The sequence below is a fragment of the Ursus americanus genome, chromosome 12 (genome assembly GCF_024610735.1).
Source record: "Ursus americanus isolate L20-20 chromosome 12, mUrsAme1.1.p, whole genome shotgun sequence".
Lineage (NCBI taxonomy): Eukaryota > Metazoa > Chordata > Mammalia > Carnivora > Ursidae > Ursus > Ursus americanus.
The window spans coordinates 31,051,820-31,069,390 of record NC_142138.1 but is presented as its reverse complement, the minus strand read 5'-3'; the positions used below and the strand labels follow the sequence as shown (position 1 = coordinate 31,069,390).

General features: G+C 33.6%; 1 protein-coding gene across 3 annotated transcripts in view; it reads left to right on the top strand.

Moving 5' to 3' along the window:
• The window catches only part of PIGK (phosphatidylinositol glycan anchor biosynthesis class K), a 110,758-nt gene that overhangs the window by 61,032 nt on the left and 32,155 nt on the right, over positions 1-17,571 (top strand). For 2 of the 3 annotated variants that reach the window (XR_015726270.1, XM_045801987.2), the window contains exon 10: positions 12,296-12,380. The exons of the other annotated variant lie outside the window; for it this stretch is intronic. Coding sequence is in view for 1 of the 2 variants with exons in the window: in XM_045801987.2 (XP_045657943.1) it covers positions 12,296-12,380 (85 nt within the window). In the remaining variant the exon portion in view is untranslated. The remainder of the gene's footprint in view (positions 1-12,295; positions 12,381-17,571) is intronic. 3 annotated transcript variants of the gene reach the window in all.

The following is a 17,571-nucleotide window of genomic DNA, read 5'->3' as shown; positions in this document are numbered from 1 at the left end:
GAACATGTTAACTTTAATTACCTAATAACATAACTATAATATGTTTTTTAAATTTACATACTTAGGAGTTTGATAAATTTGCCATTGTAGAAGAAGATTTCAACATCACATTATCAGAAACCTTTTTTCAGAAATCGATAAAAGATTTCCCCAAATGTTTTTAAATTAAAATATGAGCAACGTGATCAGTAAGCTTGGTCTGGTAGATTCAACAAATAGTGAGTAAACATTCTTCTCAAGCCCAAATGTAAAATTTTTAAAAATTGACCCATAGTTGGCCAAAAAAACAAGCATGTCTTAAAAACTGTGTAAAGTGTTAGAATCTTATGGAATCTTTTCTCCTGATCACCATATCATTGTTACAATCAATAGCAAAAAAAGAATTGTCTAAAATATATATCTGTGGAAATTCTAATGTAAATACACTTTGAGTAATTCTTAGAATAAATAAAATATCAATGGAAATTTTAAAAACACTTAGAAATGAATAATAATGAAAATATTAACCATCAAAAGTAGTAGGATACAGTTTCTGATTCTGGATAGGATGAAAAAATTTGCAACAGGCTTATGTGATCCCACCAAGAACAACTAGAAAAAAACAGACAAAAATTATATTTTTAAAGACATGAGGGAAGTACAGAAACAATGAGGACTGAGAAGCTGAAAATCTGTAGCCACTTTTCACTGGGTTAATTTACTAATTCTGGGAGTAGGCCAAAAGTTGAGAATCTGAGTTTGGTCCAGGAAGTGGGTTACTGCTTGTGGATAGAGAAACCAGCGGAATTTTTGTTGATTGTGTGAGGCTAGAGTAACACAGTTGTCACTCAATCACAAAACCAATTTCCCTTTCAAGATATTTGCCTCAATCACATGACCAGTTTCCCTTTCAAAATATTTGCCAAATTCTGAAACTCAAGGAAAGCTAACTGCTAAGCAGGAAATCTCTAAAACGAGAGCTGAATTTACTAGTCTTGTAATTCTGATGAGATGAAGGTCTTCAGGGTGAGAGTTCCCTAAGAATATCTCAGCTGAGGGTTGACAGTTATGGGGACAGTGAATTGACACACAATTTATAGTTACTTTTCCTGTTGGGTATAGTTTTTGGCCAAATCTGGCCTGCTGCCTATTTTGTAAATAAAGTTTCATCGGAAAATAGCCATATTCGTTCCTTCATTTGTTTACACATTGTCTATAGCTGCTTTCATGCTATAAATGGCAAAGTCGGGTAGTTGTGACAGAGATTGTATGGCCGAAAAGCATAAAATACTCTCTGGCCCTTTACAGAAAAAAGTTGTTCACCTCTACACTAGAGGAATCTGGGTTTGATCTCTGATAAGGGTCACTAATGGGGACCGAGTGACCAGTAAAACTTTTGGCAGTTTAGTGGGCCTAGAGTGCCTAATTCTGAAGCTACACAGGACAACAGGACAAAAATCTAAACCAGAAACCTTTGAAAAGCATAGTGGAATTTTCTGTGTCTGTCTGTATTGAGGAGACGAGGACCTGCCAGGCTTCAGTTTAAACCTTGAAGGTCCTTACCACAAGAATAGGGGCAAATTAAAGGTAGAATGGGTCTTATTAAAATTGTAAGGCAGTTTTAATTCAGTTCAGTCTCTGGTTGAATGGAAGTCATCAGACCCCCACTCTCCAGGTGCCTAGTGGAGGAAAGTGTGGATCTTTACAGACGGGAAATAGCATTGTCAGTAGGTTTTTTATTTATCAATATGATCAATCAAAAATTACTGGGTACATACAAGACAGTACACTATGACCATATACCAAGAATAAAACAAAAACAAACATAATATAGAAGTGGACCAAGAAGTGATCCAGAACTTGGAGTTAGTAGATAAGAACCTTGTAAGTTCATATTAAACCATATTTTTAATATGTTCAAGAAAAAAGGGAAAAAATTCTTGAAAACAGGTGAAAAGATAGGGAAACACCAGAGAATATGAATATATCTAAAATAATGAAATGAACATTCTAGAATTGAAAAATGTAGTATCTGAACTAAAGAACTCCATGAATGGCTTAATATCAAATTGGATGCATCAGAAAACAGGATTAGTGTGCTTGAAGACAGTTCAATAGAAAATATCCAAACTGAAGCAGAGAAAGAAACAAACAGAAAAGAGAGTAAGAAACAATAGATTCAGTAAAACAGTGTAACATGTATAAATAGTGTCATAAACTAGAGGGCAGATTGAAAATAGAGAAGAGTCAATAGTTAAGGAAATAATGAGCAAAACTAATGAAATACATCAAAACACATTCAGCTACCTCTGCTAACCCTAAGCTAGATGAACCACAACTTGGCACATCATAGAATGCTGAAAAATCATAAAAATCTTTAAAGTCCACCAGAGAAAAAAAGACATGTTACCTTTAATACTGACATAAACAGTGGAAACCAAAAACAGTAGAATAACATGCTTAAAGTGCTGAGAGGAAGAAAACTTCTAATCTATAATTCCATACACAACAAAAATATCTTCCAAAAATGAAGGTGAAATAAGATGTTTTCAGACAGATAAAACAGGATTTGTTGCCAGTGCACCTGAACTAAAATAAAAATAGATGGAGTTCTTCAGCCAGAAATAAAATGATCTTAAAGGGAAACACAGAAATTCAGTAAGGAGTGAAGAGAAACAGAAAAGGTGAATGTACCATTTAATATAATCACATGTTGATGAGACCAAAAAAAAAAAAAAAAAGATCTCATTGAGTTAAAAAATATTTGTAGAGTTAAAATATATAACATCAGTAATGCAAAAGACAGATGGATAAATGGAAGTGTAAAATCTATTCTTACGGGAGAAATGGTAAATGTAATCAGTTTGATAGACTAATGTACAAGGTAACCGCTATAATAAGGGTAAATATATGTGTCATTACCATGTTAAAAGAGGAAAAAAGGATTAATAAGATATTTGGTTAATTCAAAAGAAGAAAGGAAGGAAAAAGAACATCAAACAGATGGGAAATAGAAAATAGTTATAAATCCAGCAATATCAGTTATGAAATTAAATATAATTAGACCAAATACCCCATTTGAAAGGATAAGTGGTCATACTAAATTAAAAACAAAACCACAAAATGTGAAATTTTCAATATAAGGGCACAAAAGTCACTTGGAATGTGCCTAAAGTAGTATTTAGAGGGGATTTAGGAAAAAAGTAAGTAAAAGAAATAAGTTAACCATTCAAGTAAAAAAAAAAAATTGCTTTTTTTTTCCAATTGTAAAACATATATACCCTCTCCCAACAAACTGCCAACAAACATTAGGCTTAAATGGTTTTTACCTCTGACATCTCCCAAACGCATGTTGAGCTGACATTTATAAATGTCCACATTTAGTGGAACTCTTTAATTTTAAAACCAAAACTAGATAAGAAGAGTATGAAAAAAGTATAGAGCCAGCCTCACTTATGATCACAGATGTATAAATCTTAAATAAAATTCAAATCCAGTAAATTATTTAAAAAATTATAAATAAAAATACTTCCTGACCAAATAGAAGTTCTTAAAATTGCAGGGATGGTTTAGGATTTGAAAATATATTAATGTATTTCATCATATCATTACACTAAATAAGAATTATTTTGATACAGAGAAATCATGTGACTGAAATTCATCAATCAACAATGATGAAAAAAAGGCAACATGGCTTAGAAATAAAAGGGAGCTGTCTTGACTTAATAAAGGCTATGTATCTAAAGCCAGCAACAAATATTATACTTAGGATTGAATCTTACTTATTTATTATTTTTTTAAAAGATTTTATTTATTTTATTTTGAGAGAGAGAGTGAGTGAGGGAGAAGCAGACTCCTGGCTGAGTAGGGAGTCCGACACGGGGCTCAGTCCCAGGACTCTGGGACCATGACCTGAGCAGAAGGCAGATGCTTAACCAACTGAGCCACCCAGGAGCCCCAAGATTGAATATTTAGAAACATCTCAGTAAAATTCAGACAAGATAAGGATGCGTGCTATAATTTCATCAATTCATCATTTGTACGAGAAGTCCCAACTAATGCAAAGAGCACAAGGGGACAAGGGAAAAGATAGGAGGTATAAGAATCAGGAAGAGAGAAATTTTCCCTGTTTTTTTACAGACCATATAATAGAAAATCCAGAAAATCTACCATCTCATAATTATTAAACTTAGTAAGAGTAGAGAAATAGGAATAGGGAAAGATGTCATGCTACCCAAAGCATAGCAAATTTTAAAAGATTGATAAGGTTTACTGCAACAAAATTAAAATATATATAGTAAAAAAAAAGTAAACAAAGTTAAGAGAAAGTGTGAGTGCAATTATTTGCAACATACATGTCAAAGAATTCTGTCCAAATAATATAAATAAATCTGCATAATGATTTAAAAAGAAAAGACAAGCCAATAGAAAAATGACCAAAGGAAATATGTTTGGAAAAGAGGAAACACTGTTGTTTGGTGACCATTTAGATATATTTTTTAAAAGATTTTATTTATTTATTCATGAGAGACAGACAGAGGGAGGCAGAGGAAGAGGTAGAGGGAGAAGCAGGCTCCCCGAAGATAAGGGAGCCCAATGTGGGGCTTGATCCCAGGACCTGGGATCATGACCCGAGCCAAAGGCAGATGCTTAACCGACTGAGCCACCCAGGTGCCCCTAGATAATGTTTTAAAAAAGTAAGTATAAATTTAAAAAATGAGATACTATTGTAGAAAATTCAGAGGTAGTGATGGAGGGAAATAGGAACTTACACATTTCTGGTGGCAGTGTAAATTGATACAGTCCCTCTGGATAGCAATCTGGTTGTTTCTAGCAAAATTTAAAATGTGTATAAGTTATGCCCTAGCAAATCCATCTTCTAAATAATTACTCTAGAATAGGGGTTGGCAAACTTTTCCTGTAAAGGACCGGGTAGTAAATATCTTAACCTTTGTAGATCATACAGTCTTGGTTGTAAATACTCTTCTGTTATAGTGCAAAAGCAGTCACAGATAATATAATAACAGGTGAGTGTCTGTGTTCAAGTAAAAATTTACTTATAGATACCAAAGTCTGAATTTTATGTGTTTTAATTTGTTATGAAATAATATTTTTTTAAATTTATTTTTTCAACCACTAAAATATGTACAAACCATTCTTAGCTCATAGGACATACAGTAACAGGCAACATGCCAGATCTGGCCTGTGTGCTGCAGTTTGCCCCTAGAACATCTGTTGCACATGTAGACAAAGTAGCCTGGAAGGATATTTATTGCAACATTATTTCTAATATATAATTGAAAGCAGATGTCTATTAATATTGGAATATCTAAGTAAAATGGAGCATTTTCATATTATACCATGTATCTATTAACAGGAACAAACTAGATTGATAATCACATCGACGTGCTTGGATTTCAAAACAATATTAAATGAAAGCAGCAAGTGGCTCAGTTATATGTAGAATATAATTTATTAATGAAACTATAGATATTCTATATACTTTTCATGTATCACAGATGTATGTAATAGCAAAATAAAATGGCCAGAATAATACACATAAAACTGTAGTTATATGTACTTAATAGAGTGCCTACTGCAGGGTAAAGTGCTCAATAATTTTGACAGGTTCCCTCTGACCACCCCCACACTGCTATTTTATAATTGCTTTTGACTCTAAAAGGCAATTTCTTATGTATACAAGTTAGCTGGTTTTGTGAACTTTTGGAAAGCCTGCCTACAACTTCTACCAGACAAGAGGTTACTTCTGAAGTCCCTCAGTGAGGACTAGAGCTTGGTTTTCAGGGATTTTGTTAAACGTGCTTGACTGAGTTGCTCAGGAGGTATTCTTTTTTTAACTGGTGTGTACATTTTTTATACCATACTGCAAGCTGACAGAAAATAAGATGCATTTCAACAGTTGGGCCATAAGTTAATGTAACTTAGTTCTCTTGGGAATTAACTCTCTGTTTTCTACCTCTAATTATGTCTCTTTTCCCTGGTTCATCTTCTTCCTTGTGCTTCCTCTAAGTAAGTAATAGTCAAAGTTATGTTTTAATATCTTCTTTTATAAGTTTTTAGTTTGATAATTACAAGAATGATGATGCTGCAAGTTTAGGAGGGGATCTCATTTCAAAGAAATGTTGCATTAGATTGTCATCTCGTGATATAACCAATATTCACAAAAAAAATCTTCAGTGACTCTTGAGAACTTTCTGGAGTTGTAATAGTATTTTATGTTTGTCTCGATTAACCAATGTATTTGAGTTTCTTTTCTCCCTTCTTTAAACTTTCAGGAATGTCATAGGGCCCAGGTTTGTCAAGTGTATCTTGTACAACAATATATGTTGTCAATTGTATGAATGCTTGGGCATTTTTAAAAATACAGTTTAGGAGTGGAAATTTTTCCATCTTTTTTTGAAAAACAAGATTATATTAAGAAATTAATTTGGTTTCTTTATATACTTTTAGTTTCAAGTAATGACTTTGAGTTATCATGTTCAAGAGGCTACACGAACTTTGGCTAGCTTCCTGTTTTTGATATGTTTTGAGAATTTCTTCTTAGTGATTTTGGATTTTGGATCACCGTAGGTGATGTGTCTTGAATTATTATTATTTTTTTAAGATTTTATTTATGTGACAGAGAGACAGCCAGCAAGAGAGGGAACACAGCAGGGGAGAGGGAGAGGAAGAAGCAGGCTCCCAGCCGAGGAGCCCGATGTGGGACTCGATCCCGGAACTCCGGGATCACGCCTTGAGCCGAAGGCAGACGCTTAACAACTGCACTACCCAGGCGCCCCTTGAATTATTTTTTGATCTTCTTAATTTTTAGTTTGTACTTGGCATAGCACACTGTCTCTGCTTTCTTCTTCTTTTTTGTTGGACATATTTCCTGTGTTTGAAAAGGTACCTTGGTGTTCTGCTCACAGTAAGCTTTGTCATTTTATACACAAATAACCTAATCTCAATATGGCATTAAAGAATAAAAATCTTACCTGCTTCTGAATCAGAGATGGTCTCATATATGGACAGAGTAAGTAGTTTTACAGTGTCATTTTAGGTGTGCTTGGATAGCACAGAAAGATTTTTGAGGGCATCAGTGACAGAATAAAAGAACACAAGAGATGAAGGTTTGTAAAGACCAACTTTATAGGTGTCAGAATTTTGCCAGCAGTATTTTATTTAGTTATACAGAGGATTTGGATAATAGTTCAATTTGACATGGTAGCATCATTATATTGGATCTAAAACCCTTTTATAGTATAAACAAATTCCACTTACTGTGGTTTTCTACAAAAGCACAGTTTAGAAAAAAGTGGTTGAGTAAAAAAAGGAATACACAGCTTTTTCTGCATAGAAATCACTCCCTTGTTAAGTTATTTGGTAGATTTTAGTGAAGGATCTTGGAAAAAGGTAATAGAAAAATTACATCCTTTTAGGTGGGGCTCAAAATATTAAACAAAAGGAATACTAGGATGGTTTTAAGAAAGAGAACCTTACCATATTGCAAGAGAAAATTACCAATTTTCTTAGGATGGCAGCCATATATACATTGAAATTAACATTTGTAGTTTTCTCCCTTTCTGAATTATACTGTAAGCATGAACTACTTGATCAGAGGCCTGGCCTCTGGATTTGGGAGATGGGGCTTAGAAAGTGTGGCTGACCTTAGGTGACAATTTGGGGAAATCGCTCATTCTGAGAGAATGGGAGATACCTTACAAGGGATAAGGGAAGGGTTCCATTGAAGGCTTGGTGGTAAAAGGAAAGAAAGAAGCAGTTGAAGATAAGGGTCCAAAGGAAATAAGATAATTTTTTTAAAAAGACACCACCACCACCACCACCACAAAAAATACCATTTTTTAAAGAATCTACAGTTCACTGTAGCCACAGAGGAGGGTGCTCTTGAACTGAGAAACCTAGTAAGCCAACTTAATCTCTCTTCTCATCACAAGGTAACTTGCTCTTGCTGATTCTGGAGAAAACCAATACAAATAATCTTCAACAGAGAAAGAAGCCAAGATCTGCATAAAATTGCTATAAGAAAACAAAATTTAAATAACACCTTCTACACACACACACACACACACACACACACACACACACACAGAGGGGTTAGGGAGAGAGAGAGAACAAAAGGAAAAATAAAAACAGAAAAGAAAAGCCACAAAGCAAGAAATTTGAAACACAGCACTCGAACATGAATAACCTATATTAAACAAGCAGTTGCATTGTGAAAGGACACTATGAATCAGAGTTCCAAAACTCACAATTGAAACGGACAAACAACAGGAAGATGTATGAAACAGGAGCTGATTGAACTCTGGAAGGAAATCGACAGAAAAAGACAAAAATCATTTCAGAAATGAAAACTAAATTACAAGGTACCCAAGGGAAGATAGATATTACCAAAAGTTCAGTAAGAGACATAAAGAAGAGAAATGAAAAAGAGTCAAGAAAATGAAACTGAAATAAGAGAGCTGAAAGGATCAGAGAGAGAGTGATAGAGAAAATCCAATATATTTAGTTCAAGATCTCAAACTAGAAAAACAAATGGAAAATGAACAGACATAACATTTAAAATAATAAAAAAAACTTCTCTGAAATAAAAAAGAGATCTTCGTCTCTATATTGAAAGGGGTCCTGTGTGCCTGGGAGAACTGATCTAGAACAACTGACTTAGCTATATCCTATGTCCAAGTATTAGAAGTTAAAAGGATAAAAGGATCACCCATGCCTCCAAGCCAAAACATGAAAATACATTTAAAATTTAAAATATATTAAAAATGAAAATAATTAAAATTGAAAGAAAATCACCTTTGATATCACACTTCTAGCAACATATAAAGTGAGAAAATGATGGACATTTTTAAGAAATTCAAAATGAGAAATAATTGTAATTTATTGTGAAAACTGAATAAGTAAAAAAATTTTTAAGTCCATAGTGATAAGTGATACAAAGATTACTTGTGAATTATACTTAGAGTGACTTTTTAAAAATGTCCTACAGTTATTAAGAAAATTTTCAAACCTACCCTTGATGCATGGTAAAGTGTTTAGATGTGAACTGTCATGGTATCTGCAACTTACTTTCAGATGTTTCAGAAAAAAATAAAATAGCAAGAAGAAAATACAGAAATGTGTCTGGAATTTTTCATACTAACTATTTGGCATTTTTAAGAAGTCACTCAAGGAGTACCTGGGTGGCTCAGTCAGTTAAGTGTTCAACTCTTGGGGCGCCTGGGTGGCACAGCGGTTAAGCGTCTGCCTTCGGCTCAGGGCGTGATCCCGGCGTTATGGGATCGAGCCCCACATCAGGCTCCTCTGCTATGAGCCTGCTTCTTCCTCTCCCACTCCCCCTACTTGTGTTCCCTCTCTTGCTGGCTGTCTTTCTCTCTGTCAAATAAATAAATAAAATCTTAAAAAAAAAAAAAAAGTGTTCAACTCTTGGTTTCAGCTCAGGTCTTGATCTCAGGGCCACTAGATCGAGCCCCATATCCGGCTCCTCACTGGGCATGGAGCCTACTTAAAAAAAAAAAAAAAAAAAGTCAAAGCAAATTGCTAGATTTCCAATATTTTTGTATCTTTTACAGTTATTGAGAAACATTTTGTGAATTAAATGTATTCCATCTTACACATTGTTACTTTACATTTTTGGAATAAACAAGAAGGGAGTGTCTTTTTCATATTTCTTTATACTCTTAGAATTACTGCAGTGATTTAATCTTTTTTCATTTGTTTCAGCAGATATTTATTGAACTGGCTGGTGCCTTAACAGGACTCAAGGCAGTGGCACTGAACTGTATTGAGTAGTCATTGTATTCTTCCCCTCCACAGGCACACAGTAAAAAAGAAACAAACAAACACAAATGCATGCCAATTTCACTTAGAAATCTCTGATGATTAAGGAAAAATTTTTTGTTGAATGATTTTTTTTGATGATTGAATTGTTAGAGCTATTTATATATCCTTGATACAAATCCTTTTTCAGATATATGATTTGCAAAAATTTTCTCTCATTCTGTAGGTTGTTTTTTCAATTTCTTGATAGTGTCTTTTGAAGCACAGACGTTTTAAACTTTTTTTTAAAAAGATTTATTTATTTTATGGAAAGAGAGAGAGAGTGGGTACAAGCAGGGGTAGGGGCAGAGGGAGAAAGAGAATCTTCAGTCAGACACCCAACTGAGTGAGCCACCCAGGGGTCCCAGAAGTTTTAAATTTTGATGATATTCATTGTATCTATTTTTCTTTTGTTGCTTGATATGTGTTTTATATACTTAAACATATAGATAGACTTCTTAAATGTACATGTGAAATTGTACATTTTAAAATAATGGTTTTTTGGTAATGGACATTGATTTTGTTTTATTTTTAATTGTGGTAAAATGCAATGTATTAGTCTGCTAGGACTGCCATAATGGAGTACTACAGACTGGGTGGCTTAAATAACAGAAATTTATTTTCTCACAGTTCTAGAGGCTAGAAGGCCAAGATCAAGGGGTTGGCAGGATTGGTTTTGTCTAAGGCCTTTCTCCTTGACTTATTATAGATGGCCACATCTTCCCTTGGTGTCTTCATTTGGTCGTTACTCAATCTGCCTCTGTGCCCTGATCTTCTCTTCTTATAAGGACATCATCACATTGGATTAAGGCCTATGCCAATGACCTCACTTAACCTTAATTACAGCTTTAAAAGACCCTATTCTGACTCATATTCTGAGGCACTTGTTCAACATATGAATTGTGGGGGGGACACAGTTCAGCCCATAATGTATATGTAACATAAAGTTTACCATTCTAATCATTTTTAATATCCATTTCAATTATCATGAACCATCATCACTATCTCCAGAGCTTTTTTCATCTTTAATACAGAAACTACCTTTTATTTTATTTTATTTTATTTTATTTTATTTTATTTTATTTTATTTTATTTTATTTTATTAACATATAATGTATTACTTGTTTCAGGGGTACAGGTCTGTGATTCATCAGTCTTACACAATTCACAGCACTCACCATAGCACATACCCTCTCCAGTGTCCATCACCCAGCTCCCCCATCCCTCTCACCCTCCTTCACTCCAGCAACCCTCAGTTTGTTTCTTGAGCTTAAGAGTCTCTTATGGCAGAAACTATTCTTTAAACAATAACTTTCTGTTCTCTCCACCTTTGCTCCTGACAATCACCGTTCTGCTTTCTGTCCTTACAAAACAGTGTTTCAAGACAATTTTTTATCATGAGTGAGTCTTCAAAATCCCCCAAATTAATTATTTTTATACTAAATCTGCAAGGTATACACAAGCTTTTACCTAGTTAAGAGGTTCTTTAAGTTCTTAAATCATAGGCAATATTTTGTCCTTGTTTATCTGCCTTTTTGTCTGGAGAGATTCCGCATTTTTCATCATCACATTCCTTAACTGCAGCCCTAGAGACTTAGAACAGTCTTGTTTGGTTATTTTTGAAGACAAATCAAGGTTTCAATTTTTAAAATTTAATTTTTAAGTTGATAAGTTGCTGTGCAATTTACAGAAAAAAATGGATAAAGTAGGCTTAAATATGTTTAGGTCTTCCTGTTTTGAAATCTAATGCTTATTTCCTATTTCATAAAAGGGTCAATAATTTTTTAAAAACATTTTATCTAATTCTCTTCATTTGGGGAGATTTTATTGTTACTGTGTACTTTACTATTTTGTACTATATTAAGTCTGTATTATGTTAACTCTATCTCACTGTAAATGTGGATGTTAAAATATTTTTCATATATAATAATATTGTAGTTACTGTTTTCATTTTATTCATATATTCATTCAGCAAACATTTATTGAGTATTAATATACAAGATAGAGTAAGACATGATTTTTGTCTTCAGGGAGGTGAAAAATATATCTTGACAGGTTTAAATAATTATATTTGAAAGAAGAGTAAGTAAAGAAGGAATTGGTGGTTGGTCCCAATAGGAAACAGAATGGGGAGTATCAGAGAGGCATAGAGCTGCAAGGATGTGGCTGAAACAACAGACTGGTACACAGAGAAGGAGTTGCATAGTTTTAAATCTCAAGAGTAAAAGACAGGATCTGAGAATATTAGATGATGTTAACTAATCTTATTACATAGTCATTAAATGCATTCTTAATGTACTTACGTCATTTAAAAATTATCACTAGGTGGTTTTTCATAGATTTTAATAAATACTGATTATTCCAGAAACATTAAATATAGATTTTTAATAGTTTTCATATTTGGCATATTTAAATATTTGCTGTATTTAAAAATAGTATTTACCTGAGCCACGGTTTTTTAATGCCTTTTTTCCAGAGATAAGAAAGACTGGATGGATGAGGAACTAATGGAACCACTGAAATATGCTGAACAACTTCCTGTAGCTCAGATAATACACCAGGTTTGCTTCCCCCATTTTATTCTTTTGAAAGAAACAAGATTTTTAATCTTTGAAAAGTAATTGCCTTTGTTAGGTTTTTCAGAATCAATGTGGTGTAGCTGAAAGGCATTCCAGGCCATCTATCCCTATTTAGACTCCACCTATTACAGTTGGAAGTCTCATTCAAAGCACAGTATTAAAAGGCTACTTGCTGTGCATAATGGAATTCTTACTTATATAAAATACAGGGTACAATCAGAATTATCTTTTGTTCATTACTTAACAACAAGACTTAATTTCAGAAAACTTTCATTTGAACCACTGTAGCACTTGTTAGTGACAAGGAAAAAGAGCTGAAAAATTGTCATTTGGTGTAATTTTTTTGAGTAGCTAAAATAAGAAAACAATCTTTCCTTACTTCCTTCACCCAACCCCATTATCAACTCTTGTAAAGTGTAATTCTGAATGTCATGTGGGCAGGTTTTTTTTTTTTCATTTCCAATTATAATGACTCTATCATCCATTCTGCATAACTATAATCTTAGAGAAGGCGGTGTGGTAGGTATTTAAACTAAGATTTTATGGTGTGATTTTGACAGAATGTAAAGTCTGGCTCTGCCCTGGCCAGAATCTGAGAATTTTAAGTGGTCTATTGACAAGAGTCAGGGCCTTCATATCTGCCAGATTTTTCAGAATCTATAGATTATAGAAAATATTAAAAGCCCTTAAATATCAGAATATATCAGAATTTTAGGTGACTGTTAATTATTATTATTAGTCTTTCCATATGTCTTTGTCAACCAAAAGGATTTTCATTTAGTGGATTTGGTTAGAAGTTCTGGTTTGAGCTTATTAAAAGAAACAGGCTTTTACTTTAAAATGTTGGCTATATAGATCTTTTCATTGACATTGAAATTTAATATTAAATTCTATGAGAAATTACAAAAAAAATATGACCAAAAATTTGCTGCTTTGGGAAGCCTATCTGGGTTTGGTAATCAGGTCCAGTTTATATGTCAGGAATTCCCCAGTGTTGTCAGAGCTTAAATGACCTAACAGCCTGCAAATGTCACATTTAAAATTCTGTCTTCATGCCTGACTCTCGGCATAAATGAATTAAACAGCAGAGCAGGCAGCAAGTCAATATGTTCTTAACAGTAAGAGTGAGCAATGAAACAGTTTGTGGTTTGTTCAGAATAGGTAAATAGAATCTGCCCAGAGCAGTTCACCTGGAATAAAATCTGAAACAGGAAACAAGAATTAACCTTTAGGATGGTTGACCAGATGAAATGTCAGTCATATTTTTATAGCATGAATGAACCAGTAAACTATGCTTTATGTAACAGCTGCATTTTGCTATTATACACTGTATAAATTCAAAGATGAAAAATTTTGACCATGGTAAAAATTTATATTATGATATTTTTGGCAATACAAGAAGCTATATTAATTTTAACAGTGAATTATAATATTATAATGAAAATTATATAGTACCTATAGTTACAAAATTTCAATTTTTAATAAGTTTGCAGGATAAGGATTTATTTTATTTTTACTGAATAAAATTAATTCTGTTCTCAAGGGGTAATCAGGAAAGGGCATTGTTAAACCAGGCTCTTATTTACTCTTCTTGTTATTTCCTTTTACTGACAGTAGTACAACTTTGGGACTGTTACTATCATCTGTCCAAGTGGTCTTTAAGAAATATAGGAGTTACGTTGCTAGAAGTTCACTTATGAGTGAATTATTTGAAAGTAGTTTTTTCCTCTAAGAAAATAGTAATACATGTGCTAATTAGGTTCAGCCAGTCCCTCAGAAGCTTTTTAATCTATAATATATCCAAATTATAGCATGATAGTCATATATATGTAACCTCCACTTGTTGCTGTTTCTACACTATAAGTAACTATTTTCCTCTACTCTTGATTCCTGCCTATTTTGGAACATGTATCATTTCTGTCTGAAATAACATTATTTATTCATATGTCTTTCATCTCTTATTTGATTATCTTTCTGGACATTCTTGATTTCTTGATATTCCTTTCAGCATCTTACCTTGTGCCACATATGCATATATCTGAATATATGGAGATGTATTTTTAATGGTACACTGAGAGCCAGCAGCACCTCTTTTCACTACTACCCAGACATCAGAAGCCAGAGCCTCTCACTAGTAGCACAGTTTAGAAGCTGCAGGAGAGGAGGAGCAGGGACAGGGACTGTAACATAAGGAATAACTTGAGAAATGGAAGAGAGAGGAATGGATCTCAGTATTCTGTGTAGTTAATTTCTTTTTCTTTTTTAAACTATTTTATTTATTTATTTGTCAAAGAGAGAGAGCATAGGCAGGGAGAACAGCAGGCAGGGGAAGAAGCAGGCTCCCCACTGAGCAGAGAGCCCAATGAGGGACTCGATCCCAGGACCCTGGGATCATGACCTGAGCCAAAGGCAGATGCTTAACCAACTGAGCCACCCAGGCGTTCCTCTGTCTGATTAATTTCTTGTGTATGTTACTTAAATAGCATTTTACAGTCACGAGCTAAGCAAGATTCTTAGTGTTGCCATTTTATACTGCCAAATTATTTACCATTTTTAGGTGTCCTAGCAATACAATTAGGTAACACAAGAGACTCAAATTATAAACAATAGAATTAATAAAAGAATCTGGTAAGATAGCTAGATATAAGATAAATTAAACTGATAGCGTCTCTGTATTTGTGGTAAGCACACAGAATGGAAATGGGAAATTTTTTCTTTCACAATAATGAAAAGAACCATAATATACTTAGGAATAAATTTAACAAGTAAACCACAGGACCTATGTAATGCGAATTATAGAAACATACCATGTTTCGTAAACAGACATACCAAATACTTGATGGGCTGCAGGGAACTTAATATCATAAAAGTATAATTTTTTCCAAATTAGCAATTCTAATTAGAACAGAAGCAAAAAAATGTTTTTAATGGTAGGAAAATATTGACCACATAGTTCATGTGGAAGAACAAACATCCAGTAGTAAGCTAAAAAGGGAGATGCATCGGGGCACCTGGGTGGCTCAGTCGTTAAACGTCTGCCTTTGGCTCAGGGCGTGATCCCAAGGTCCTGGGATCGAGCCCCACATCAGGCTCCTCCGCTGGGAGCCTGCTTCTTCCTCTCCCACTCCCCCTGCCTGTGTTCCCTCACTCGCTGGCTGTCTCTCTCTCTGTCAAATAAATAAATAAAATCTTTAAAAAATAAATAAATAAAAAAATATAAATAAAAAGGGAGGTGCATCTGCCTTACCCAGATATCAGAACAGAGCCACTAGAATTAGATACATATGAGCAAAGGAATAGACATATTTGTCTATTGGGACAAAGGAATAGACAAGTGGATTAATGGAATATAATGGAAGAGTGGATTTCAAATTTTATTTATTATAATTCACAATAAGAAATATATTTTATATGCATTATGACCCTTGATATATGTGTTTATATGTTTGTGTTAAAAAAGAGAAATAAAGGGGCACCTGAGTGGCTCAGTTGTTTGAGTGTCCAACTCTTGGTTTTGGCTCAGGTCATGATCTGAGGGTCATGAGATTGCCCCGTGTTGGGCTCTGCACTCCGCGTGGAGTCTACTTAAGATTCTTTCCCGCTCTCTCTCCTTCAGCCCCTCTCCCCATGCGCATGCTCTCTCTCTCGCAAAATAAATAAATGAAATCTTAAAAAAAAAAATAGAAATAAAAGTTTCATGAAGCACTTACCCTTGTTATATGTAATATATATACTGATATTTTCTTTATCTATTTTATATTTTTTAAAATACCAAATAAATCCTACTCAATTGATTTTAAAAGCAACAGGTAGTCCTGACCTGTGGCTTGAAAAACACTAGAATAGAGAATCCAGAGAAAAAATTCATTATTTGATCATTTAATATATGAATAAGATGGTACATCATTTCAGCAGAAAAATGGTTAAGTTTCTGTTTCATACTGTATATGATGTAGATTTCCTATAAAGACAAATTAAAATAAATAAAAATTTTAGAAGAAAATTTAGGCATTTGCTGTTTATAATCTGGAAGTAAGGTAGAACTTTTTAATAAACACGAAACCCAGAAGATATGTTCAATATTGTATACAACACAAGATACCACAACATTAAAAGAGTAATGTTAAAATCAAGACAAAATGTTTACACAGAAGACAATAGTAAATTACTTAATACCTAAAATATACATAAAACTCTTATAAGTTTGTAAGAAGCAAAAAAAGTAACTCAGAAAAAAAAGACAAAAGAGATGAAAAGTAGCCCAAGCAAAACAAACCGAAATTACCCATGACTGAAAGAAAAGAGTCTCAACCTCAGTAAGGAAGTGCACATTATGAAGTTGGTGAAACTATTTTATGCCCATCAAATTGGCAAAAATTAAAGTCACACTTTGGAAAACAGTTTGGTGATTCCTTAAAGGGTTTAAACATAGAGTTACCATATGACCTGATGTTTCCAACCTGGGTATATAAAAACATGCATCCACACAAAAACTTGTACATGAATGATCATAGCAGCATCATTCATAATGGCCAGTAATTGGAAATAACCCAAATGTTTATCAACTGATAAATGGATAAAATCAAATACAGTGTACCCATACAGTGGGATATTATTCAATGATAAAAGGGAATGAAGTACTGATACATGCTACAAAATGGATGAACCTTGACAACGGTATGTTAATGAAGACAGTCCCAGAAATCCACATATTGTATGGTTCCATTTATACAAAATATCAAGAATAGGCAAAATCTATACAAAGAGAAAGATTAGTGCTTGCCTTGGACTGGAATGAGGCAGAGAAATGGGGACTGAATGGGTACAGAGTTTCTTTTCTTGGAGTGTTAAAGATGTTCTAAACTTACTGGTGATCATTGCATAGCTCTGTGAATATACTGAAACTATTGAATTGTACACTTTAAAAGGATGAATTTTATAATATCTGAATTATATCTCAAAGATATTTTTAAAAATTAAAATCACCCATTTCTGGCAGAGATGCTAGGAAAAAGGTACTTGTATACCTTGTTGCTAGATATCTGAATAATTTCTACCTTTTTAGAAAGCCATCTTGTAACATCTCTTCACATTTAATATATTCAGTACACCCTTCAATGGAATGGTTCCAGTCATGAGAATCTAGTCTGTACTACTAATACATGAATCAAAG